Source organism: Plecotus auritus (assembly GCF_963455305.1).
Source record: "Plecotus auritus genome assembly, chromosome: 7".
Lineage (NCBI taxonomy): Eukaryota > Metazoa > Chordata > Mammalia > Chiroptera > Vespertilionidae > Plecotus > Plecotus auritus.
In genome coordinates, this window is record NC_137774.1 from 25,480,380 (window position 1) to 25,507,159 (window position 26,780).

The window sequence follows — 26,780 nt, forward strand, 5'->3', positions numbered from 1 at the left end:
GCAGTCTAATGAACACCACCTACAAGGTTAACTGACTAAATCGATCTATCTAGAAAAACAGTCCTGACATAGGATTTCTACCTGTACTGAAGAGTAGTACTCATTGTTATACAACTCAATTGGTAGGAGAAGGGTAAAATAGAAAAACAGCATACATAAGCAGTTTTTAAATGATGAATGAGCTGCTGTGGGATTATCATAAAGAGAGAGGGGGCAATAATTCCTTAACTGGGACATGAGACTGCAACTAAACAATGTGAGATCTGTGGAGAGATTGTTAGTATAGATAGCATCAGAAGAAACGGGAGAAGTCTAATGGATTTCTTAAATAATTAGTATAGCTTCTTAAATTTAAAAAAATACTGATTTTTTTCTCTACTATAAAGACGGTGTACATTTTTTTGGCCTGATAAAGAAGTGTAAAGAAGTAAATATCTATAATCCCACCATCCACAGATAACCAGTCTTTTACATACATATATACATTTTTCAATAAAATCAGGATCATACTATACATTGAATTTTATATCCTGCATTTCCCACATGTCATTAAGTATTCTCAAAGACATAACTTTAAATGTATGTGTACTATACATTTTATGAACATATCATAGTTACCATTCCCTATATTTAATAATTTAGATCATTTCCAATTTCTTATTATTGACAATGTTTTATAAAAGAGTTATGTCAAACAAAACATCCTTTGGGTTATATTTGCATGGACATGGTAACATTTGGAAATAAAGATATCACTTCATCTATCTTGTAATATAAGCACCCGTTACTAACCCACATCACTGCTTATCAGACCTTGACAGTCAGCTTCAATTTAAATGTAACTGCTAAATAAAGGAAATATTGTGCTTTGTAGAAAGACTACATTGTAATTTCTAAGTTATGGACTTAAGGAAAGAGGTAAGTGACAGGCAAAGAAAACAAACCTGCCTCTGTTTGCATTAACATAATACACTTAATAGAAAGAGAAGAGGAATATGACAAGAACATGGTTATTAAGTTGACAAGGCTCATATGATCCAATTTGTCAGTCACAGATTCAGGAAAGGTAATTCCAGCTACTTTCTATCAGAAACCAAGATTTAAAAAAGAAAACCACATGAAATCAGTAAACTGTCTCAGTCTCAAATTCATTCTTTTATGTTTGTGTTTTGTGTTGCGCTTCAGCAACATAATGTGGAACTTAATAAATACCACTTGATTATACTATGAAAATGGTTTCCTTAAAGAAAAACACACAGCTTTATAGTGATATAACAGTTTTCTTTTTTACTTGTATGTCTATAGAAGAGCTCTGGAAAGTTACACAAGAAACTGCTAGTTCCCTTGCCTTCATGGAAGGGAACTGAGTGAGAGACAAAAATAAGAGATTTTATTTTTCTACTCTAAACCCTGTGAATGCATTACCTATTCAAAATAAAATACTTCCCTTTCTTTTTTTAATAAATCTTTATTGTTCAGATTATTACAATTGTTCCTCTTTTTTCCCCCCATAGATCCCTCCACCCGGTTCCCACCCCACCCTCTGCCCTTACCCCCCCCCCCCCGCACTGTCCTCATCCATAGGTGTACGATTTTTGTCCAGTCTCTTCCCGAACCCCCCCCACCCCTTTCCTCCCTGAGGATTGCCAGTTCACTCCCTTTCTATGCCCCTGATTCTATTATATTCACCAGTTTATTCTGTTCATCAGATTTTTTACTCACTTGATTTTTAGATTCACTTGTTGATAGATATGTATTTGTTGTTCATAATTTTTATCTTTACCTTTTTCTTCTTCTTCCTCTTCTTAAAGAATACCTTTCAGCATTTCATATAATACTGGTTTGGCGGTGATGAACTCCTTTAGCTTTTTCTTATCTGTGAAGCTCTTTATCTGACCTTCAATTCTGAATGATAGCTTTGCTGGGTAGAGTAATCTTGGTTGTAGGTTCTTGCTATTCATCACTTTGTTTTTTTTGTGTGTGTGTTTTTTTTAATATATTTTATTGGTTTTTTAAAAATATATTTTATTGATTTTTTACAGAGAGGAAGAGAGAGGGATAGAGAGCCAGAAACATTGATGAGAGAGAAACATCGATCAGCTGCCTCCTGCACACTCCCTACTGGGTATGTGCCCGCAACCAAGGTACATGCCCTTGACCGGAATCGAACCCGGGACCCTTGAGTCCGCAGGCCGACGCTCTATCCACTGAGCCAAACCAGCTAGGGCTATTTTATTGATTTTTTACAGAGAGGAAGGGAGAGGGATAGAGAGTTAGAAATATCGATGAGAGAGAAACATCAATCAGCTGCCTCCTGCACACCCCCTTCTGGGTATATGCCCTCAACCAAGGTACATGCCCTTGACCGGAATCAAACCTGGAACTCTTGACTCTGCAGGCTGACGCTCTATCCACTGAGCCAAACTGGTTAGGGCTATTCATCACTTTGAATATTTCTTGCCACTCCCATCTGGCCTGCATAGTTTCTGTTGAGAAATCAGCTGACAATCATATGGGTGCTCCCTTGTAGGTAATTAACTGTTTTTCTCTTGCTGCTTTTAATATTCTCTCTTTGTCTTTTGCTCTTGGCATTTTAATTATGATGTGTCTTGGTGTGGTCCTCTTTGGATTCCTTTTGTTTCGGGTTCTCTGCGCTTCCTGGACTTGTAAGTCTATTTCTTTCACCAAGTGGGGAAGTTTTCTGTCATTATTTCTTCCAATAGGTTTTCAGCATCTTGCTCTCTCTCTTCTTCTGGCACCCCCATAATTCTGATGTTGGTATGCTTGAGGTTGTCCCAGAGGCTCCTTACACTATCTTCATATATTTGGATTCTTTTTGCTTTTCTGGTTGGGTGTTTTTTGCTTCTTTCTATTTCAAATCGTTGACTTGATTCTTGGGATCCTCTAGTCTGCTGTTGGATCTCTGTATATTATTCTTTATTTCAGTCAGTGTATGTTTAATTTCTAGTTGTCCTTTTTCATATCCTTGAGGGTCTCGCTAAATTTATCGGCCTTTTCTAGGAAATTCTTGAAAAACCTTATAACTGTGGTTTTGAACTCTATATCCAGTCATTTGCTTCCCTCCATTTCTTTCATTTGTGACCTGTTTCTTTGTCTCCGCATTTTGGCTGCTTCCCTGAGTTGATGGAGTGGCTTTGTGTGCTAGGTGTCCTATAGGGCCCAGTGGCTCAGCCTCCCCAGTTACCTGAGGTGGACACTCTTGGTGCACCCCTTTGTGGGCTGTGTGCACAGTTTTGTAGTTAAGCCTTAATTGTTGTTGGTATCACTGGGAGGAACTGACCTCCAGGCCAATTGGCTGTGAGGATCGGCTGTGTCTACACTGGGAGAACATCTGTGCTGGAGACACCCTTATGAGACAAGACTTGCTTCACTGGGGCTTTGGTGGTCACTGAGTCTGTCCCCTGAGTTTGTCCCTTATGGATCTGAGGAGTTGTAATCTAGATGGTCCCACTCTGACCCCTGGGTACACTGGCTCTTGGATCTCCAAGGAGGTGCTAATTTAGCCTCTGCCTGAGGCCACCCAGCAGGAGCTACGGAGAGATCTGCAGATTCCTCTTCTTTGTTTGGGTTTTGGAGGTGCCCAGATGAGGCCCAGCTGTGAAGCAATGCAAGCTGCTACAGGGCCTTGGGCCTTCTTTCGGATGTTCTGGGTCTCACTGACTCAGCTGCAGTTTGTTAGGTAAGTTTAGAATTCAAAGGACCAGGCCATTCATATGCAAAAGCCTCTGCACTCAGCTTGGATGGGGTAGAGTCTCAGGGAGGAGCAAACAGCATTGGCTTCGTGGGGCGGGATCTCAGAGTGGAGCAAACAGCAATGGCTTCCCGTCAGCCCTGCCCTAGGAGGCTCCTGGGTCTCAGTGTCCTGCGGTAAGTGCTGCAAGCACCTCTGAGAGAAAGCCACCCTCAAGTTCTGCCCACTGCTAGACAGTCCAGTTTCTCCCCGTATGAGTCTGGGTCCCCAGAGTCTTGCCTGGAACTGGAGTTCAGATCAGTCAGGAGCTTTTGTCTCCCTCCCGCTTGAGAAAGCCAGCCACGTGCTCAGTTGCCAGCCCTCTCCACGTGCGCGCCTCCATACCTCTGCCTTCCGCAGCTCCTCTAAGTCTCAGTGTGCTTTTCTCTTTCCTTTTAGTTGTAGAATATCCACTCAGCCAGCCTTCCTGTATTTCTGGATGATGTCCATTTTGTCTTTTAGTTGTAGTTTTGAAATTGTAGTGCAAGACAGAAGTTCAGGTGTTTACCTATGCCACCATCTTGGTTTCTCCCCTAATTCCCTTTGTATTGTTTAATGCAAGCAAATTTGTGCCACTTTGCCTTTAATCCTATTCAGACATATCAGATACTATCAGCAGTACAGGGTAGGTTTACAGTTGTTTGTATGGAAAATAATATAGTAGTTAATAAATAATAATACAAGAATAAACTCCCACCGAAATTGGTTTGGCTCAGTGGATAGAGCGTCGGCCTGTGGACTGAGGGGTCCCGGGTTCGATTCCAGTCAAGGGCATGTATCTTGGTTGCGGGCACATCCCCAGTGGGTGGTGTGCAGGAGGCAGCTGATCGATGTTTCTCTCTCATCGATGTTTCTAGCTCTCTATCCCTCTCCCTTCCTCTCTGTAAAATATCAATAAAATATATTAAAAAAAAAAAAAAAGAATAAACTCCCACCCAGCCGGTTGAGCATAGACCTATGAACCAAGAGGTCACCAGATCAATTCCTGGTCAGGGCACATGCCCAGGCTGCAGGCTCTATCCCTAGTAGGTGGCAGGCAAGTGGCAGCTGATCAATGATTCTTTCTCATCATTGATGTTTCTCTCTCTCTCTCCCTTCCTCTCTGAAATCAATTTTTAAAAAAAATAATACTCCTGAACTCACAACTGTAAACCCACTTTTTAAAATTAATTGCTGTTTATTGATTGATTTTAGAGAGAGGGGAAAGGAAAGGGATAGAGAGATAGAAATACCGATGAGAGAGAAACTTCAATTGGCTGCCTACTGCATGCCCCCTACTGGGGATCAAGCCAGCAACCTGGGCATGTGGGCTAAATAGGAATTGAACCAGTAAACTCTTGGTTCATGGGTCAATGCTAAACCACTGAGCCACACCAGCCAGGCTATACACCTACTTTTGCCCCACCCTGTATATTAGGAGTTCTGTTAGAAAACCATGAAAGTGTTTTTTTAAATCTCATTGACCTCAGAAGTGCCCTTTACCTCTAGGTTGAAGAGCATATTAAAGTCAGGAATGCAGACATGTTTGTCCTCCATTTTCCTGCGCATGTTTTTGATGGCATGGATTGATGTCTCATAATAAAGCTGGGGTCTCCTGCGGAGAGGGAAGTCTTTCACCCAGCTGCAGCAAATCTCATGTAGTTTGCTGAAGACAGAACGGGCCAATTTCACTGTCTCAATCTCTGTGAAAGAAACACAGAAACCCCCAATGAAGAGCCTTGTAAAGCTGTTTTTCACTTGCCTGATTGGTAAAGACAGAAGTAGGTCACACCAGTTAAGCTCCTCCTTAATAAAAGAAATTCCTTCTTCTCAAGAGAAAGGAAGTGTTGCTTCTGAAAAGAGAAAATGACAACCTATCTAGTAGAAAATCATCCAGCAGCTGCCACTGGGATGATCCTATATCCTGAGGAGAAACCTCTGTTCAGGGCTGGGTCTTGGCCATGGCTGGGTTTCGTCTAGCCCACAAAGTGCTCTGGACACTGCTATCTAGTTCAGGGCACTGTTTCCCACTCCGTTGGCTGCCATGGTTATCATCTGGAAGGCCAAGCCCCCTATGGGTAGATGAGTGACTGAAATACGAACAGTGGCTATCCAGCTGATTAGAACATGAAAGGCCTCTGAGCAACATTATTTATTTATAAACTACCGAGATCAGAAGAGTTTACCTTATCATTTGTCTTTGTCTCCCCTTCCTAGCCTCTTTTCCTCTTTCCAGTTCCCCGTTTTCTCTCCTGTAACTGATTATAATCCAGAAATAAATTATTTTTGTTGATTTGTTTTGTTTCGTTAATTCTTATCTGAGGAAATTTTCCCCCCATTGATTTTTTTAGAGAGTGGAAGGGAGGGGGAAAGAGAGAAACATTGATGTGAAAGGGACACATCAATTGACTGCGTCCCACATGCGCCCTGACCTGCAGCTGGGAATGGAGCCTATTCCCTTGACCAGAATTGAATCGGAGACTTTCTGTCCTCAGGCCGACACTCTAACCACTAGCCAAACTGGCTAGGGCTGTTGATGTTTTTTGTTATTTATTTAAAGCTTTAGGCAATAGCTTAAATAGTTTAGCCAATAGGTTAACAAAGTTTTTTATTTCTCTAAGGAAAAAATACTTACATTCTATGTGTGTAACCCTGGATAGAAAAGAAAAAAAGATAACAATCAGATGATTCTCTACTCCTAGACTATTAAGTCTGCTACTCAACCTGTTAAGTGGCGCTGACTAGCTGATTTCTGAGACTGATTTGCATCCCTCAGTATATGGACAGATATGAAAGAAAGCCTTTTAAGCAACACTGAATAGTACTGACTAGATTGTCTCACATCACCTCCACTCAAGTTGTCCTCTCCTCAAGTTGCAGTTATTGAAATAACCAAGGGGAGATTAGGTTTTCTCAGGCCAGTATTTGAGGTTCTTCTTACATCCCAGGTAAAAAAATTTAGAATTCTCAAATTTTTGTTTTACTTTACTAAGTCACATATAGCTTGACAGCCTGAGAAAATGTGTGCCAGATGGGAAATGGCTGTACATGCCTCTTGCCATCTACAATACAAGTCCCAAAGAAGAGACTGTGTGTTCTTAGAACGGCCTGGGAACATAGTCTCATTTTATATTCCTTGCCCAGACATTGCCTAAATCTGTGACTACAGTTACTTGTTTTCTTATTCAAATTTCTTTTTTAAATGACTTCAGAAACTGACCTCAAGGTTTTGTTGCTTTTTTTCTCATTAACATAATATAGGATGGTAAACTATGTTTTGTGGTTTCTGTCCCCTTGACATTTTTATATAACTGAAAATCAAGGGTACATTTGAAAGGAACAAGTAAAACCTGAGGAGGTGTATAGAAAAGGGAAACTGAGGCCAAGAAATAACACAACATTTTGATGGTTTTAAGCAACTCCAATCTTTTTTTTAAGCACCAGCTGCCAGACACCGTCTCTTTCAGCCAGCAGTTGCCTATTTGTATCACTCCAAATATGTGTTTGGATATGCATTTGACTCAATCACAACAGAGGACTGCAAAACAATAAATGAATTCAGAAACTTGGAGGTATAATAGAGTTGGGTGAAACAAATGACTGCTAATAATATAAACCAGTGGTCGGCAAACTCATTAGTCAACAGAGCCAAATATCAATAGTACAATGATTGAAATTTCTTTTGAGAGCCAAATTTTTTAAACTTCTTCTAACGCCAATTCTTCAAAATAGACTCACCCAGGCCGTGATATTTTGTGGAAGAGCCACATTCAAAGGGGCCAAAGAGCCGCATGTGGCTCGCGAGCCGCAGTTTGCCAACCACTGATATAAACCATTATACCATTCTTTGATTGTATATTACTCTTATTTTATAGACCTGGACTGTTCAATAAAATACCTTTATAGCTGCAGTGTGGCTACTTAAAATTTAAAATTCAGTATTTTGTTCATATTAGCTGTATTTCAAGTACTCAATAACTGCATACAGTCAGTAGCTACTGCACTGGACAACACAGGTAGAGATTATTCTGTGTGTGTCTTTTGACCTATCCTATATAATAAAGAGGTAATATGCAAATTGACCATCACTCCAACACACAAGATGGCCACCACAAGATAGCCGGCAGGGGAGGGCAGTTAGGGGTGACCAGGCTGGCAAGGGAGGGTAGTTAGGGGTGACCGGGCCTGCAAGGGAGGCAGTTTGGGGTGACCGGGCCTGCAGGGGAGGACAGCTAGGGGCAACCAGGCCTGCAGGGGAGGGCAGTTGGGGGCGACAGGCCAGCAAGGGAGGGCAGTTGGGGGCGACCAGGCCGGCAGGGGAGGGCAGTTAGGGGCGACAGGCCAGCAAGGGAGGGCAGTTAGGGGTGACCAGGCTGGCAGGGGAGGGCAGTTGGGGGCGACCCAGCCTGCAGGGGAGGACAGTTAGGGGCAATCGGGCCAGCAGGTGAGTAGTTAGGCATCGATCAGGCTGGCAGGGGAGTGGTTAGGGGGTGATCAGGCTAGCATGCAGAAGTGGTTAGGGGCAATCAGGCAGGCAGGCAGGTGAGCGGTTGGGAGCCAGCAGTCCTGGATTGTGAGAGGGATGTCCGACTGCCCTTTTAGGCCCGATCCCTAAATGGGCAGTCGGACATCCCTCGAGGGATCCCAGATTGGAGAAGGTGCAGGATGGGCTGAAGGACACACACACGCCTGTGCACAAATTTCGTGCACCAGACCTCTAGTTAATATATAAATTATGCTAACAGACTTCCCAGTATTTTTGTTTTGTTCACTGCTGTTTTGCCAGCAAAATGCTAAGTATATGGTAGGCTCTCAATAAAATATTCAACAATATAATTAACTGTTGTACTCAATGTTACCAATATTTTACCTAATATATTTAACATTGATTATTAGGATTGATCTCATTTCTTTTTTAAATCTTGTCCTAGACAGCTTGTCTAAGTTTTGGTATCAGTGTTATGCTGTGAAAAATTTCCTTTTTATGAAATTGAATAATTCATTTTCAAATGCATTGGAATTATGTGTCTTTGATCGTTTGAAATTGTTCACCTGGAGAATCACCTACTCTTTGTTCTTTTGGGAAGATAACTAGCTCCTTAACAATCTTCTCAATCACTTTCTTCTTACAAAAAGTTTGTTAATTTGTATTTTCCAGAAAATATCCAGATTTTCAAATGCATTCACACAATCCTATCTAATAAAAAGGGAATATGCTAATTGACCCGCATGCTATCACAAAGATGGCGGCGCCCACAACCAATAAGGAGGGAATATGCTAATTGACTGCCACACCCTCAAAGATGGCAGCGCCCACAGCCACAAGACGGCGGCGCCCAGTCCCCTCAGCCCCGCAGCCACCTAGGGCTGGCCCAAGGTGCAGGCAAGCCTCGGATGGGCAGCCCAGGGCCACCCGAGGCTCAGGTAACCAGGGCCGGCCAAGGCTTGCGCTGCTGGCAGTGGCAGCAGCACAGGTGTGATGGTGCGTCGCCTTCCCCTGATCACTGGGTCACCTCCTGCCCCTGAAGGCTTCCAGACTGTGAGAGGGGGCAGGCCGGGCTGAGGGATGCCCCCCTCCAGTGCATGAATTTTCATGCACCAGGCCTCTAGTATTTTAATAATTCTTTTAATTTCTTTTGTATTAATGATAATTTTCCCCTTTTTGCTTTTAATGTTTACACTGGGATATTTCAAATGGATTTTAGGTTGTCTGGACAGGCATTACATCTGCTAAGCTAAATTTGTACCAACAGATATGCAGGGTTGTTTAGCAAACATTGTTAGGGATGATATAAACATGAAAAGAACTTTAAGTTCAGGATTTTTTTTTTGAAACTAAAAAGAGGCATTTCAGTGACAGCGGGCCTTATTCAATACGCTCATTTCCCACTCTGATATATGGAGAAACACATTATGCCCTGTAAATATTCTCCTCAGTGCAGTTCACATTGAGTGATTCGGGTTAAATAGATTAAGGGCTTGCAAACAGTCTCAAATTACAATAGATCATGCTGAATCACAGCAGTGGCATGGAGAATACATTACTGGGTAATCTCTTGGAAAAATATACCATCAAAATGACCAATAATATCCACCAAAAGAAAAAATGCCTTCATTGCACTTTTGCTATCCTATGGGGGAGAGGGGGTGTCAGAAAATTCTTACAAAGTAGGCATGTAGGGCAGTATTTCTATCTTGCTACTTTAAGTATTCTTCTGTGGGGAACAGTATAGAACATTAGTATATAAATAATTGCTGCCTGAAATGAAAAAATAATTTAAGAGGGTGAGAAAATTGTTCAAAGCAGTAGTCCACCCCCTAACAGCTGTAAATTACTCATCAGTCTTAATGTCACTGAACTGAGCTGGAGCTGAGTCAGCCATCAGCCTGGCTGCAGTGAAGCAGAATTTAATCTCCCTTATCTTTTCATTCCAGGGCTTTTACTTTATGCATCAGTACCAGAAGGAAGACCAATGCATTGTAGCAGGAATTCTATCCAACTTGATTCTGGAATAATTTGGTTCCAAGTGAACCAATTACTCTCAGTAAAAACAAGCAGAGGAATTACTTCCTTGCCAATTTTCTGTCAAAATTATCTAGAGAGAGAAAGGAAGAACAGGAATGTTTACTGTTATATCTGCCTCAGATTCTCTGGAACCCAACTACTCTGATTCATTAATATATGCTTTGCTCCTTATGCACCATGTTGAAAGGCAAATGCTTGAGATGGAACAAACAGAATGAAATATTTAAATTCCTTAACAATTCGGAGTAGTAATTCCGTGATTTTTATAAAAATCAGTATTTCTTTAGAGCTTATCTAATATGTGTAAGTCTAATATATTAATAAATATACCTTCTTTAATAAATAAAACCTCATAATTTGCCTGGATAAAAGAAGTAAAATGATCCATGCAATTAAATTAAATTTTGCATAGCTATCAGAAATGTAATATAATGAGGTTCTGTTACAACTGATTTCTTGAATTTTTATATCTGGCTTTTTTACTTGGATTCTTAAAGGTAAGCTAAACATTTTAAATAGGTTTTGCTCAAACTCTCCTCTCCTTCACTCATCTTTTCTTTTGTCTTCACATTTCTACTTTACTTTTTCCATTTGTCTAGGTATTAATGATAATATCCTGTTATGATAATCTCTTGTTCCAATTACTTCCACATATTTTCAAATATACCTGTATTTTCTCTTTTTTCCTCCTTTTATTAATTATTAATTTATTAATGGAAAAAAAGAATTTTTTTGCTATTTTTTCTCTTGCTGCCACTATACAATTAACCAGTAGGTAAACATAATTAAAGTTAGTATTTGGCAGACATTTTCTGTGGATCACTACACATGAGAATATTTTAATATTTTCAAACAAATAATGTAGAATGGTACTCACCCACAGTCCCTTCTGTGCCATCCGTTTCCTTTGGGATGTAATGTGCAGAAAGATCACTCTGAAGGACTTCATCTGATGTGGCTCTGGCTAACGCAGCAGCCAAAAAGGAAGGGCAATTACTGAAAGAGAAAAATAAAAGGCTATTTCACTAAGAATTAGGAAACAATAAATTCAGCATTATTAGTAATTAGTTAATATATTTTCTCAAAACAAAATTGTATCATTAAACAATATCCAACACATTTATTGAGTGCAAATTATGTGCTAGGCATTCTGCCTCGGCACTGAGTGTATACACTAGTGAATAACATAGAAATAGCCCCTGACCTAGTGGGGCATAAAATCTAGTTATAGAGCCCTAACCGGTTTGGCTCAGTGGATAGAGCGTCGGCCTGCGGACTGAAGGGTCCCGGGTTCGATTCCGGTCAAGGGCATGTACCTTGGTTGCGGGCACATCCCCAGTGGGAGGTGTGCAGGAGGCAGCTGATCGATGTTTCTCTCTCATCGATGTTTCTAACTCTCTATCCCTCTCCCTTCCTCTCTGTAAAAAATCAATAAAATATATTAAAAAAATAAAAATATAAAAAATAAAAAATAAAAAATCTAGTTATAGAGATAAGTAAACAAACCTATACTAATAATGGAGGAATATGCAAATTGTCCAGGATGCGGTCATAGGAACAATAACAACCAAACAGCAGGCTGGCAGGCTGCATGGGGTGACAGTGCCAGCAGGGGGTTAGTGAGGGGCGACCAAACGACTGAGCAGCAGGCTGCGTGAGGCAACCAGGCCAGCGGGGGGGGGGGGGGGGGCAGGGGGGGCAGTTGGAGTCAACCAGGCCGGCGGGGTGGGGGCAGTTGGGGGCAACCAGGCCGGCGGGGGGGGGCAGTTGGGGGTGACCAGGCTGGCAGGGGGGGCACTTGGGGGTGACCAGGTCAGCGGGGGGGGGGGGGGGGCGCAGTAAGGGGCGACCAGGCAGGCAGGGGAAGGGGCAGTTAGGTGCGACCAAGCTGGCAGGGGGGTACAGTAAGGGGTGACCAGGCCAGCAGGGGGGGCAGTTAGGGGCAATTAGGCCGGCAGGCAGGTGAGCAGTTAGGAGCCAGTGGTCCCAGATTGTGAGAGGGATGTCCGACTGCTGGTTTAAGCCCAATCCAGTCGGACATCCCTCTAGAGCAGTGGTTCTCAACCTTCCTAATGCCGCGACCCTTTAATACAGTTCCTCATGTTGTGGTGACCCCCAACCATAAAATTATTTTCGTTGCTACTTCATAACTGTAATTTCGCTACTGTTATGAATCGTAATGTAAATATCTGTTTTCTGATGGTCTTAGGCTCTACAGCAGCGGTTCTCAACCTGTGGGTCACGACCCACAGGTTGAGAACTGCTAGCAGGGTCGCCTAAGACCATCAGAAAACACAGATATTTACATTACGATTCATAACAGTAGCAAAACGTAAGAGCTAACACTGTAAAAATCTTAAAACATAGCAGTAAAACCTCATGACCTTGAATTAGGCAATGGTTTTCCTAAATATGAAACCAAAAACACAAGCAACGAGATAAAAGAGTTAAATAGGAATGCAAATCAAGAAAATGAAAAGACACCCAGCCGGGTATGGCTCAGCGGTTGAGCACCTATGAACCATGGGGTCATGGTTCGATTCCCAGTTGGGACACATGCCCAGGTTGTGGGCTGGATCCCCAGTTGGGGGCATGCAGGAGGCAGCTGATCAGTGATTCTCATCATTATTGGTTCTATCTCTCCCTCTCCCTTCCTCTCTGAAATCAATAAAAAAAATATTTCTAAAAAAAGAAAGTGAACAGACGGTAGAAGATATTTGCAAATCATATCTGATAAGGGACTAGTATTTAGAACATATAAAAAACTACTTTAACTCAATAATGAAAAGACAACCCAATTTAAAAATGGACAAAGGATATGATTATTTTTCTAAAGATCTATAAATAGAAGAAAACCACAAGAAAAGATACCCAAAATCGTTAGTCATTAGGAAAATGCTAATCAAAACCACCACTTCACACTGAGTAGGATGACTATTAAAAAAAAAAAAGAAAAGAAAAAGGCAACAAGTGCTGACCACGTAGAAAAATTCGAACTCTCATATATTTCTGGTGCGAATGTAAAATGGTGAAACAGCTTTGGCAGTTCCTTAAAATGTCAAACACACAATGCTACTATATGGCTCAGCAATTCCACTCATAAAACATACTTCCACACAAGAACTCAGACATGAATGTTCATAGCATTATTCATAATAGCAAAAAAGAAAAAACAACCAAATGTCCACCAACTGCTTATGGATAAACAAAAGGCAGTATATTCATGCAATGGAATATTATTCAGCCATAAAAGGAATGACGTATTGCTACATGCTACCATGTGTATGAACCTTGAAAACATATGGTAAGCAACAGAAACTAGTCACAAAAGATCACATATTGGATGATTCCATTTATATGAAAAGTCCAGAATAGGCAATCTATTGCAACAGAAAGTAGAGGAGAGTAGCCTAGGGCTGGGAGGCAGAACAAACAGGGAGGAACTGCTAATGGGCAGGGGGTTTCTTTTTGGGGCGATAAAAATGTTCTACATCTTAGACTGTAGTGATGGTTAAACAATTCTGAATACTAGTAACACCACTGAATTGTACAATTTATGAGTGCAGTTTTTACAGTATGTAAATTATATCTTTAAAAAAGTCATTGGCTTTGTCAAGAACCACTGAATAGAGGCAGTGACTGAAAGGGGATATGAAGACAGGGAAAGTTTGTAGTTTTAGAATGGTGCAGAATCTGACTGCACACTAAATGAAGTGATCTAGTAGAGAAAGATTGATAGATAACGCAGGAGAGAGGGAAGAAACAAAGGAGCAAAGTTCTTGAGAAGGCAGGGAGGGATGACATCCGGTTCATATATGGAAATATTGACCTTTGATAGGATGAGGCACATTTCCTTAATTGAAAAAGGAAGGAAGAAAATAGGGACAGATGCAAGAAGCAGGTTTCCAATTTCTTGGTAGGAAAATAAGGGAGTTCAGCCAAAACCGGTTTGGCTCAGTGGAAGAGCGTCAGCCTGCGGACTGAAAGGTCCCAGGTTCGATTCCGGTCAAGGGCATGTAACTTGGTTGCGGGCACATCCCCAGTAGGAGGTGTGCAAGAGGCAGCTGATCGATGTTTCTCTCTCATCGATGTTTCTGACTCTCTATCCTTCTTCCTTCCTCTCTGTAAAAAATCAATAAAATATTTAAAAAAAAATAAGGGAGTTCACATCGAATGGTTTGATTCAACAATAGCTATTGAGGCTTACAATGTTCCAGGCACTGTTCTACTCCACAGGATATATAGATGCCCAAAAAAGACACACACACACACACACACACACACACACACACACACACACACACACACACACACACACACCACACAAAGGATATTTGGATCTGCCTTTGGAGCTTACATTCTAGAGAATGGCTTCTCAATGAAGTAGAAGCCTAGACCAGTAGTTCTCAAACGTTTTCTTGCATCGGAATCACCTGCAGGCTTGTTAAAACACAGATTGCTGGGCCCTAACCCCAGGGTTTCTGACTAAATAGGCCTGGAGTAGGGCCTGAGAATTCTCATTTCTAACAAGTTCCCATATGATGTTCATGCTGCTGGTCTGGGATCACACTTTGAGAACCATTGGTAGAAAATATTTGCAAATCATATCTGATAAGGGACTAGTATTTAGAACATAAAAAAACTATTTTAACTCAATAATGAAAAGACAACCCAATTTAAAAATGGACAAAGGATATGAATATTTTTCTAAAGAAGATCTATAAATGGAAGAAATTTATATCATCAACTGGGTGGTGAGGGTAGAAAGCACATGGGGCAGAAGGGATGAAGAGAAAATAAATATGAAGTAGTCATATCAGAGAGTAGCAGGACTGTCAAACAGTACCAAGAGATTATTGGAAGTTTGAGACAATTTTTTAATGAAACCAGTCTTGCTGGTTGTATGATATTTTTCTATCTATGTTCATGTGCTGAAACATGTGTAGGTAAAAAAAAAAAATTGTTTGGTTCATCAAGATTTGAGGTTTTGCAAAGTGATTCTATAAAAGTAAAGAAGAGACATGGAAACTGATTATCTTTTTAAGGATATGATTACAATGCTCAACCATGTACTATTGGCTAAGAAAGAACAGACGTGAGTTGCAAATCAATGTGGTCTAAATGTAATTTGAAAACTGTAGTGGGAGTACTTGAGCACATAACCTAGGACAGAATGTTATAGTCTGAGAACAGAATGCTCTATATGAGTTTGGAGCTGGTGTAATTTTTGTGATGTTTTATGTGAGACCAAGAAAATTAGTGGTTTAGAAGCAGATAAAGTGACAATGTTTAAGTTTTAAGTCCCTAAGGGGGAAGGGGACTAGAAATTCTCTGTATTTTTCATCAGTATTTCTCAAATTTTAAGTTATAATCCATTAGTGGGTAATAAAATCAACTTATGAATTGTGACCAGTATTTAAAAAAAAAAAATAGAATAGGGTATTTGAAGTAAGGCTAAGTAATCTAGATGTGTGTGTGTGTGTGTGTGTGTGTGTGTGTGTGTGTGTGTGTGTGTTGAATCCTGATTTTGATGGGAAAAAATTGAAAAAAACAACAACTCCAGAATAGGCAACTGCTGCCCTTCATAATTATGAAATAAATTAATAAACTGGTGGCATCTTTTGAAGTCCAAATGCTTTATAAACAGCATTACCATTTCTCCTTTCATGCTAGGTTAACTGAATTCTTCCTTATGAGTCAAAATTTCCCTTCATACACCTAAACTGTCGTCAGCATTGCTTGTTTTCACCTTTCAATCCTGCTTTACTTGGAGTAACTCATCACATCCAAATATTTTGCCTAAGGCGACCTTATACTAACAGTATTAACATTTACTTGGTCCTTCTGTTTGTTTTAAAATTTATATTTAAAATCATCTTTAAAACCTATATTGTAATCCTGTTTCCCAGAATTAAAAAAATAAAAAAGGATATTTGGATCTAAGTTCACTAAAGGTAAAACTTTTAAGAATATGGCAAGAACTATTAGTCTCATTAATGTGTCACCTGCAAATACATTTTTAGTCACAGTTAATGTAATTTCTTACTTTTTGTCAGACAGAATGAAAATATTTTCAGTGAAGTAGGGAGGAGGATTAGCTGACTAATAGCTAGATATAAAACATCAAGCTAGACGCTTCACCCACATATGATATTCCTACATGTCAGAAAGCTATCAGTAGAGTAGTCTTATGGTTTTGACTCTGAAGTGAAAGTGATTATTTCTAAAAAATCAGAATTGCAAAATGTATTTTAAAACATAGTCACATCAGAGAATATTTGATACAACTCAAATAGAAGGTTATAATTAAAGCTTGTCATTTTTAAGAGAATTACCAGGAGTGAATAACAAGATAATAACATAGCAAACCACCCTTTTCCATCATTTCTCATTCAGTGCTTGAAAGATCCTTATACAGAAGGTTTTAAAGTTAGGTAAATGTACTACATAGCAAATATCAGAGGAGGGCCAACACTCCTGGCAATTGGGAGGGGTACAGATGTTATTATACTGAGAATGTTGCTGAAGTAGAGTATGATTAGAAATGTCTTTTAATTTTTGCAGTGTATGTCATTTTGGGGGACTGGCTCTTTTGAAGTCAAATTAATCTTGTCAGGCCCCTCAAATATAGTCCAAAAACAAGCCTTTGCTATTTGTTAACATATATATCTGAGATGCTTACCATTCTTCAAGTAATTCATGTCCTGAGAACAAAAGGAAATGTTTCATACCAACTTGTTACATTCTTGTTTGTTTTAAACATCAAAGTACAGACTTTATATACTCCTAGATAAAAATCCTTGTCTAGTTTATGTCTAAGTCACATATAAACTATATGCATAAATAACTCTAAACAATGTTGCAATATCATTAATAGGGGTCCAATTAGTTTTAATTTTTTAAGTTTAGTCACATAAACATTCCACTTTATTAAAGCTATTTATGTTCATAAATACATGAATATGTATTTGAATTTCTGTGTATACTGACTTTCTCAATGTTATATATTATAAAGCAAGAGTCCAGACCAGCCGTGGGCAAACTACGGCCCACGGGCTGGAACCGGCTGTTCTATCTGGTTCTCTTGTTCTCCCCTCCGCTCCTTTACTTTGAATTTATATTAGTTCACACAAACACTCCATCCATGCTTTTGTTCCGGCCCTCCGGTCCAGTTTAAGAACCCATTGTGGCCCTTGAGTCAAAAAGTTTGCCCACCCCTGGTCCAGACTCTGTTAAAATTCACAAACTGAATTCTGTAAACAAAGCACAAGTTTTATTCTTCAGACACACAAAGTCAATCTTAACTCTTCAATTCTATTTCAAAAGTAACCACAGCACAAAACATGCTTGGTAGATTTGAATTATAAAAATGCAACTGCATTCTAATGACCTTCAACAGTTCAGTACTTATCAATGTTTATATAAGTTATTTTATTTTGCTTTAAGTCCGTCTTTTCCCAAATTAGACATTTAAAAAGCCATACAGTATATCTGGGAGCAGTATTTAAGGATACTGGGAGCAGATGTTAAATCATTGTTATGAACTGAAAGTTTAGTCCTCCTCCCTCAAATTCATATGTTGAAATTCTAATCCCCACTGGAGGTGGAACCTGTGAATGATGATGAGGTCACGAAGGTTGGGCCCTTGTGAATGGGATTAGTGCCCTTATAAAAGTGCTCTCACCCTGCCCAGCAGGACTGGCTCAGATGGTTGAGCATTGGCCTGTGCTCCAAAAGGTTGGGGGTTCGATTCCTGGTCAGGGCACATACCTGGGTTGTGGGTTTGATCCCCGGTATCGATGTTCCTCTCTCACACATCAATGTTTCTCTCTATTGCTCTCTGTGAGCATGAGGATTAAATAAGTAAATAAATAAATGTGCTCTTAACTTTTAAACCATGAGAGGATACAAGTTGAAGATAGTCATCTTTGAACCACAAAGCACACACCTAAGACAGCAAAACTACTAGCATCTTGATCTTGAACCCTGCAGCCTCCTGAACTGTATGAAATAAATTTCTATTATTTATAAGCCATCCAATCTATGATAATTTGTACTGCAGGTCAAACACACTAAGACCATCATTATGGAAACTACTCAAATCCTTATAATTAGTGGATGGAGGCATTAATTATTATATATGGGTCTTTGTTACCTACATTTTTTTAGGTTTCTTCATTTAATTATTTTATAATTACGGTTTACATAAAATATTAGTTTTAAGTGTACAACATAGCAATTAGACATTTATATACCTTACAAAGGTCTCACTCAATTAAGTCTAATACCATCTGACACATAATACTTATTAAAATATTATTGACAGATTCCCATGTAGTCCTTTATATCCCCGTGACTATTTTTATAACTGGAAATTTGTACTCCTTAATCCCTTTCACCATATTCACATATCACCCCCAACCCCTTCCCATCTGGCGACCAACAATTTGTTCTCTGTACCTATAAGTTTGTTTCTGTTTTGTTTGTCCCTTTATTTTTTAGATTCAACATTTAATAGAAATCATATGGAATTTGTCTTTCTCTGGCTGACTTATTTCACTTAGCATAATACCCTCTAGGTCCATCCATGTTGTTACAAATGGCAAGATTTCATTCTTTTTTATGGCTGAGTAATATTCTATTGTACATATGTACCACATCTTCTTTATCCATTCATTTATTGATGGACATTTAAGTTGCTTCCATATATTGGCTATCCTATATAATAAAAGCCTAATATACTAAGTGTCCGGCCGGCCGTTCAACCAATCAAAGCATAATATGCTAATGATATGCTAAGGCTGCTAAACTGCTCGCTATGATGTTCACTGACCACTAGGGAGCAGACAGTCGACCAGTTGACCAGTCGCTATGATGTGTACTGACCACCAGGGGGCAGATCCTCCGACGGTCCCTCCCCGGCCCCAATCATACACAAGTGGGGTCCCTTGGCCTGGCCTGCGCTCTCTCGCAATCCAGGACCCCTCGAGGGATGTCAGAGAGCTGGTTTTGGCCTGACGGTGGAACGACTAGTCACTATGACGTTCACTGACCACTAGGAGGCAGATGCTCAATGAAGGAGCTGCCCCCTGGTGGTCAGTGCGCTCCCACAGGGGGAGTGCCACTCAGCCAGAAGCGGGGCTCATGGCTGGCGAGTGCAGCGGTGGTGGCAGGAGCCTCTCCCGCCTCCGCAGTAGCACTAAGGATGTCCAACTGTGAGAGGGCGCAGGCTAGGCTGAGGGATCCCCCCCTTCGAGTGCATGAATTTCATGCACCGGGCCTCTAGTTGTAAATAAAGCTGCAATGAACATGGGGCACATATATTTTTGAGTTATTGTTTTGTATTTCTCTGGATAACTACCCAGAAGTGAAATTTTTGGGTCACATAGTAGTTCCAGTTTTAATTTCCTCAGAAATCTCCACACTGTTTTCCACAGTGGCTGCACCAATCTACATTCCCACTAACAGTACACCAGGGTTCCCTTTTCTCCACATCTTCACCAACACTTGTTGTTTGTTGGTGTATTAATGATAACCATTTGACAGGTGTGAGGTGATATCGCACTGTGGTTTTAATTTGTATTTCTCTAATGATTAGTGACACTGAACATCTTTTCATATATCTGTTGGCCATCTGTACATCCTCTTTGGAGAAGTGTCTATTGAGGTCCTCTGCCAATTTTTTAAACAGATTGTTTGGCCTTTTCTATGTTCAGTTGTATGAGTTCCATATATTTTGGATATGAACCCCTTTTCGGGTGTATCATTGGCAAATATCTTCACCCATTCAGTAGATTGGATTTTTGTTTTGTTAATGTTTTCCTTTGCTGTGAAAAAACTTTTTAGTTTGATGTAGTCCCATTTGTTTATTTTTTCTTTTGTTTTCCTTCCTAAGGAGACGTTTCCAATAAATATTGCTAAGAGCAATGCCAGAGTTTACTGCCTATTTTTTCTTCTAGGAGTTTTACAGTTTTAGTGCTTACATTTTAAGTCTTTAATCCATTTTGAACTTATTGTTGTATATGGTCTAAAAAAGTGGTATCATTTCATATTTTTTTGCATGTATCTGCCCAGTTTTCCCAACATAATTTATTAAAGAGACTGTTTTTATCCCATTGTATATTTTTGCCTTCTTTGTCAAAAATTAATTGACCATATAAGCGTGGGTTTATTTCTGGACTTCCTATTCTGTTCCACTGATCTATGTATGTGTTTTCATGCTAGTACTATGCTCTTTTAATTAGTATAGCCTTAAAGTATAGCTTGATTTCAGGATACCTCCAACTTTGTTCTTCTTTCTCAATATTGCTTTGTCTGTTACCTAAAGATATTAAAGACTATTGCTTTAAAGACTATATATAGATAGCCCTAACTGGCTCGGCTCAGTGGATAGAGGTCCGTCTGCAGACTGAAGGGTTGCAGGTTTGATTCCAGTCAAGGGCATATGCCTGGGTTGCGGGCTCAATCGCCAGTAGAAGGCATGCAGTAAGCAGCTGATCAATGATTATCTCTCATTTATGTTTCTATGTCTCTCTCCCTTCCTTTCTGAAATTAATAAAAATATTTTTTAAAAAATAATTTATTTTAAAAAAAGACTATACATAGATATATCTGTTACTCAGAAATCACTTTAGCTCATAATTTAAACAACTGATTTCTCTAGGTTGCTATGAGATTTTTTTTTTTTTAACAATGAAGAGTAATTAAGAATCACTACTTTGAAGCCTGGACATACATAGTTGCACACTGAGGGAGGCCTAAAATTTCTGACAACTTACTTGCTATTCAACTAACTTTTTGGAGACAGGAGGTTATAGGAGAAATATAAGAAGTTAGAAAGCCACGTTCTAATTCTAGCTGTGTAATCTTGTAAAAGATGCTTAAATGCTGGATTTCAGTTTCTTCAATTGGAAAATTAAGAAATTATAATAAAATAACTCTAAAGTCTCTTTCAGGTCTAAAATTAAAATTCTAATTCTATAATTTTATTTCAAATAACATTTTTAATTTCAAAGGTAGGACAAAGGCAGTTTAAAAGTATAAATTAAGACACTCCTGATCCAAACCATGTTTTCACACAGGCCAGCAGAATGGAAATAAACTCTATATATTCCTTTTGTAGGCAATATGGGGTACTCTACAGACTAGGTGTATTCTTAAAAGTTGGATGTATATTTATTTTGATAAATGTAATCAATCTTTGCAGCAAATCCACTAGTTAGGAAAAAATCCTTCAGATTTTGTATAACCTCTTTTCTTAGAGACGCTTGTTAAGCTTCATATAAAATAATAGTTAGCAACTGGTTCTGAAACTTTATATTTATTTCAAACAAGAGAGTACTATTTCCTGCCTCTTTATAAATATTTATTTACGAGAGCTTATTATTCTATTTCCATTCTACAGGCTGATATAATGCAATCTACATTTTCTTTTTAAATTTATTTTTTAATTATGGTTTCTCATTAGAGGAAAGGTGTCAGATTGTAACTGAATATGAAAGCTGGCTCTCTTTCAGCACTACTAGTAGATATTGCTATCTTGATTTATAAAGCAGAAACCACAATAGATTATTCTAGCATAAAAACACATTTAATTTGCATCATTTTCAAGTATAAAGAGTGGATAAGTTTGTTAGATGAATAGGATAGTATTTTATTGGGATCTTTTTCTAAGTTGACTTGTTAGTACCTTCCACATGCATTTTAAGACAATACACATTTCAAGACTGCATACTGAATTCTTGTTATAAACCAAGCCAGGAAGCATTTTCATCACAATGCCAAACCTACACAAATCACTAAAGACATTATTAGGTAAATTAGAGGTTTGAAAGTACACCCTTCCTGACACTGGCAATGTAGGCGTCAGCACAGCACCCACAGCTGTGTTTAGGCAGTCTTGGCATATCATTGCTAAGGTAACAAAAATTCTTGAAGGTGGGAAGCTCCCATCAATTAACTCTGAGAGAGATTCATCTGGAGCAGCTTCATCATAGCCCACATATTATGATGCTATCTACTCAGTATGCCCTTGCTGGGGGAACAGCACTTAAATGTTGAATTTCTGATCACCTCCCCCTAAGACTTAGGGCCTAAGTTAACCTAGAATAACACATTAACCTAAAAATAAAGAAGGCAAATTATCCACCTGACTTGGTATTATTTTTCTTAGTGGACTAAATGAAGTTAAATTTAGCACTGAGTTTTTTTCCTCTTTAAGCTATTTTCTTTCTTTCCACAGCAACCTCTAGGAATGCCACCTGGGTACCCATACGTCACAGATTCTGTCAGCTTTTCTCAGTCTAAATGATGTCATGTCACTTACCAAATGACCAGTTCCTGCAGTTCTGAGTTTGAGATCCTCACAACAGAAATCTCATTCCCTACTGCTACTATTAATGTAATTTTCACAACCACTTGTTCACACTGACCAGGCTGACATTCAAGCAAAACCAACAGTATCCTAAGTTTTCTGTGAATAGCAATCTAAATGTTAAGCAATTACCAAAGATCAAACTACTGGTAGTGCCACAAGACCACAAAACATGAGAGCTTAGCAGTAATCATCTTTCTTGTCATCCTCCTCCATGACCAAAAGGAATAGCAAGTTTACTGAAACTTCTCAGCATCACACTGCTAAATCCCAGTCTATTCTCAGGTCAGACTCACTTGGAAGCATATGACTACTGATATTTCCTCTACTTTGATATACTTTTCTTTAGGATTCCAGAACACCACGCCCTCCTGTTACTCACAGGGTTCTGTCTTCTCAATCTTCCTCTGATGGTTCTTCCTCTTCTTCTGCACTTGTAACTCCTCTCATTATGTTGCAACTCTTTTACTTTTTTTCATAGCCTTTATCAATTTCTTGTACACTACATGAAATTAACTTGGTTTATTGTTTATTTTATGTCTCCATTCTTCCTCCTTCTAGATTGCAAATGTTTTTTGTGTGCTTTTGGTCATTGATGCCTAATGGCCAGATCAGTGCCTAACATATATTGAATTTGTATTCATGCTATAAAACTTGGGTAGTATCAGTAAATAGGTGATAACCATTGGCAAACAGGAATTAAGTTCATATTGATATTTTTGTTGCCAACTCAAATAACTGGTATATGCTGAGGTCTCATTTATATTAGAGACTTTAGTCCTTCTCACTAAAAGGTAATGTATTTAAATTTCAAAAGTATGCATGGCTTTAAAAAAATTTTTAATCCATGTCCAGCCAAGGACATGATTTTTTTATTGAGATTGAGATTGAGATTGAGATTGAGAGAGAGAGAGAGAGAGAGAAAGAGAGAGAGAGAGAGAAGAGATGTTTCCTTCTATACATGCCCCAAGCAGAAATTGAGCCTGCAACCTTTTGGTGTATTATGGGCTGACGCTCCAACCAATGGGCTGTATGTTTTTTTTAACAGGAACTCTACTTCAATCGATATTTTGAAATGATTGACCAGTCTTAAGAAATTAGGGACTTTATTAAAATGATACACAATTATTCTTTGAAAGACAACTAGAAATAGAACCCTATTTAATGGTTCTAGAAATCCATGTTACTATTTCTGAATATTAACTTAAGTCCTAACCTGTTCCATATTCATTCTGAATACTATACTGATGACAATTGTATGTGGGGTCCCTAGGCCTGGCTGGCGATCAGGGCAGATCTGTGGGGCGATCAGAGGGATGCCTGGGGCCTGCAGTCAGCTCCTGCGTTGAGCATCTGCCCCCTGGTGGTCAGTGCGCATCATAGCAACTGGCTGTTTGATCTATTTGCATATTAGGCTTTTATTATATAGGATCTTGTTTTCAGGGAAAATGGTAAGAGTATCTACAATTTTTTGAATTTTCACTACATGCCAGCTAATGTACTAAAATGTTTACATCTTTTGTCTCTCTTAATTCTCATAATAACAATATGAAATAAAATGTATCTAAAATTCCTAGCTGAAGAACCTAACGATTAGAGAAGTTAACAGTAGAGCCACATTTTAAACCCAAATTAATAAGTCCAGAAAGCTATATTGTAAATCTCTAACAGTATATATATGAGCATACCTTGAAAATATTTTGAGTTTAGTTCCAGACTACTGGAATAAAGTGAGTATTGCAATAAAGCAAGTGGTAGGTAATCTTTTTTTAGGTGGAGAATCTTGAATTCAATTTGTAAAAAAGGCAACACTTGTGAAGCACAATAAAATAAGGTATACCTATAATTGTTTATGCCAAAAACATATATGGCAATGAATTATTCAGATTCTACTGATTGGGAAAACAGATACAAGATAACTGCTAAAAGTTGTGTAGCCTGGCCAGTGTGGCTCAGAGGTTGAGCGTTGACCTATGAACAAGGAAGTCATGATTCGATTCTGGTCGGGGCATATGCCTGGGTTGTGGGCCCAATTCCCAGTGTGGGGAGTGCAGGAGGCAGCCAATCAATGATTCTCTCTCATCACTGATATTTCTATCTCTTTCTCTCCCTATTCCTTCCTTTCTAAAATCAATAAAAATTTTTTTAAAGAAAAAAATGTTTTTTTAAAAAAGCTAGTCAACAACACAGTGACACAGGAAACATATTATCTGAATTCTGGGCCCTTACTCTAGTTTTTCCATACATATAACGTATATATTTATTCATTTATTTTAGTTAAAAAGTAATACATGCCACATTCTTATTAAAAAGTTTCAAAGAATACTAAAAGTATTTAAAGTAAAAAGTAAAGGTAAAAGTTATCAGTTTGCTATATATTATACCCTCCCAGACTTTTTTCTATGCATTTACAAACAGAAAAATATAGCTGTTTTTTGGATTTATTGTAACATAAATGAAATGACATATGTATCATTATAAAATGTACTTTCCCCTTAGAATATGTTTTAGAGAACTTTCCATATCAACACACACACATATGACTTGTTAGTTTAGGCTGCTACATAGCTTGTCTATCAATGGACATTTAGATTGTTTTAAATTTTTTAATACCATAAATGGTGCTTTAGTAAACATCTTTACATAACTTTTTGTGCACAGTGCACAAAGACATAGAATCCATTATTTGTTATATTTTTATTTTTGCCCTAGCTGGTTTGGCTCAGTGGATAGAGCGTCAGCCTGCGGATTGAAGGGTCCCAGGTTCGGTTCCAGTCAAGGACACATGCTTGGGTTGCGGGCTCAATCCCCCAGTGAGGGGCGTGCAGGAGGCATGATTCTCTCTCATCTTGATGTTTCTCTCTCTCTCTCTCTTCCTTCTGAAATCAATAAATATTTTTTAAAAATTATTTTTATCAAAATATTGCAATCATATCCTTTAAGAAGCCAAACTGAACTAAAAGATTCAAAATGAAGACAGAAATCTCTTCACTAGAGGCCCAGTGCACGAAACTCGTTCATGGGGGTGTGTGTACCTCAGCCCAGCCTGCACTCTCTCCAATCTGGGACCCCTCAAGGGATGTCGGACATCCCTTTCACAATCCAGGACTGCTGGCTCCCAAATGCTTGCCTGCTTGTCTTCCTGATTGCCCCTAACCACTTCTGCCTGCCAGCCTGATCACCCCCTAACCACTCCCCTGCCAGCCTGATTGATGCCTAACCACTCCCCTGCCAGCCTGATTGTCCCTAACTGCCCTCCCCTGAAGGCCTGGGTCCCCCCCAACTGCCCTTCCCTGCAGGCCCAGTCGCCCCCAACTTCCCTCCTCTGCCAGCCTGGTCACCCCTAACTGCCCTCCCCTGCAGGCTTGATTGCCCCCAACTGCCCTCCCTTGCAGACCTGGTCCCTTCCAACTGCTCTTCCCTGCTGGCCTGATCGCCCACAACTGCCCTCCCTTGCAGACCTGGTCCCTTCCAACTGCCCTTCCCTGCTGGCCTGATCGCCCACAACTGCCCTCCCTTGCAGACCTGGTCCCTCCCAACCGCCCTCCCTTGCTGGCCATCTTGTCTCTACATGGGGCAGCCATCTTGTGTGTTGGAGTGATGGTCAATTTGCGTATTACTCTTTTATTAGATAGGATAGAGGCCTGGTGCTTGGGTGGGGGCCAGCTGGTTTGCCCTGAAGGGTGTCCCGGATCAGGGTGGGGGTTCCCTTGGGACGTGGGGTGGCCTGGGCGAGGGCCTGTGGTGGTTTGCAGGCCGGCCACACCCCCGGGAGACCCAAGTGGAGGCCCTGGTATCTGGGGTTTATCTTCTATAATTGAAACTCTGTAGCCTTGAGCAGAGCCAAGCCTTCTGCTTGCTCCGTGGCCACAGCCATTTTTGTTGGGATTTATTTATCTTCTATAATTGAAACTTTGTAGCCTTGAGTGGAGATCAAGGCAGGCCAGGGCTGCGGGAGCTTGGCTTTCTCCATCGCTGGGGGCAACTCAAGCCTCCTGCTCTCTCCAGCTCCATGGCCGCAGCCATTTTTGTTGGGATTTATCTTCTATAATTGAATCTTTGTAGCCTTGCGTGTAGGCCTGGGCCGGCCAGGGTGGCAGGGAAGATTGGCTTCCTCCATCGCCAGGGAAACCCAAGCCTCCTGCTTGCTG

At 39.8% G+C, this 26,780-nt stretch overlaps 2 protein-coding genes across 3 annotated transcripts in view; one reads left to right on the forward strand and one right to left on the reverse strand.

Annotated features, from left to right (window-relative positions):
* Window positions 1–26,780, forward strand: part of TRIM37 (tripartite motif containing 37) — a 166,854-nt gene that overhangs the window by 121,262 nt on the left and 18,812 nt on the right. The window lies entirely within an intron of this gene.
* The window catches only part of PPM1E (protein phosphatase, Mg2+/Mn2+ dependent 1E), a 114,179-nt gene that overhangs the window by 13,933 nt on the left and 73,466 nt on the right, over window positions 1–26,780 (reverse strand). For both annotated transcript variants that reach the window (XM_080679843.1, XM_080679844.1), the window contains exons 2-3: window positions 11,134–11,252; window positions 5,234–5,433 (exon numbers count right to left, since the gene is read on the reverse strand). In XM_080679843.1, coding sequence (XP_080535969.1) covers window positions 5,234–5,433; window positions 11,134–11,252 — 319 coding nt within the window. The remainder of the gene's footprint in view (window positions 1–5,233; window positions 5,434–11,133; window positions 11,253–26,780) is intronic.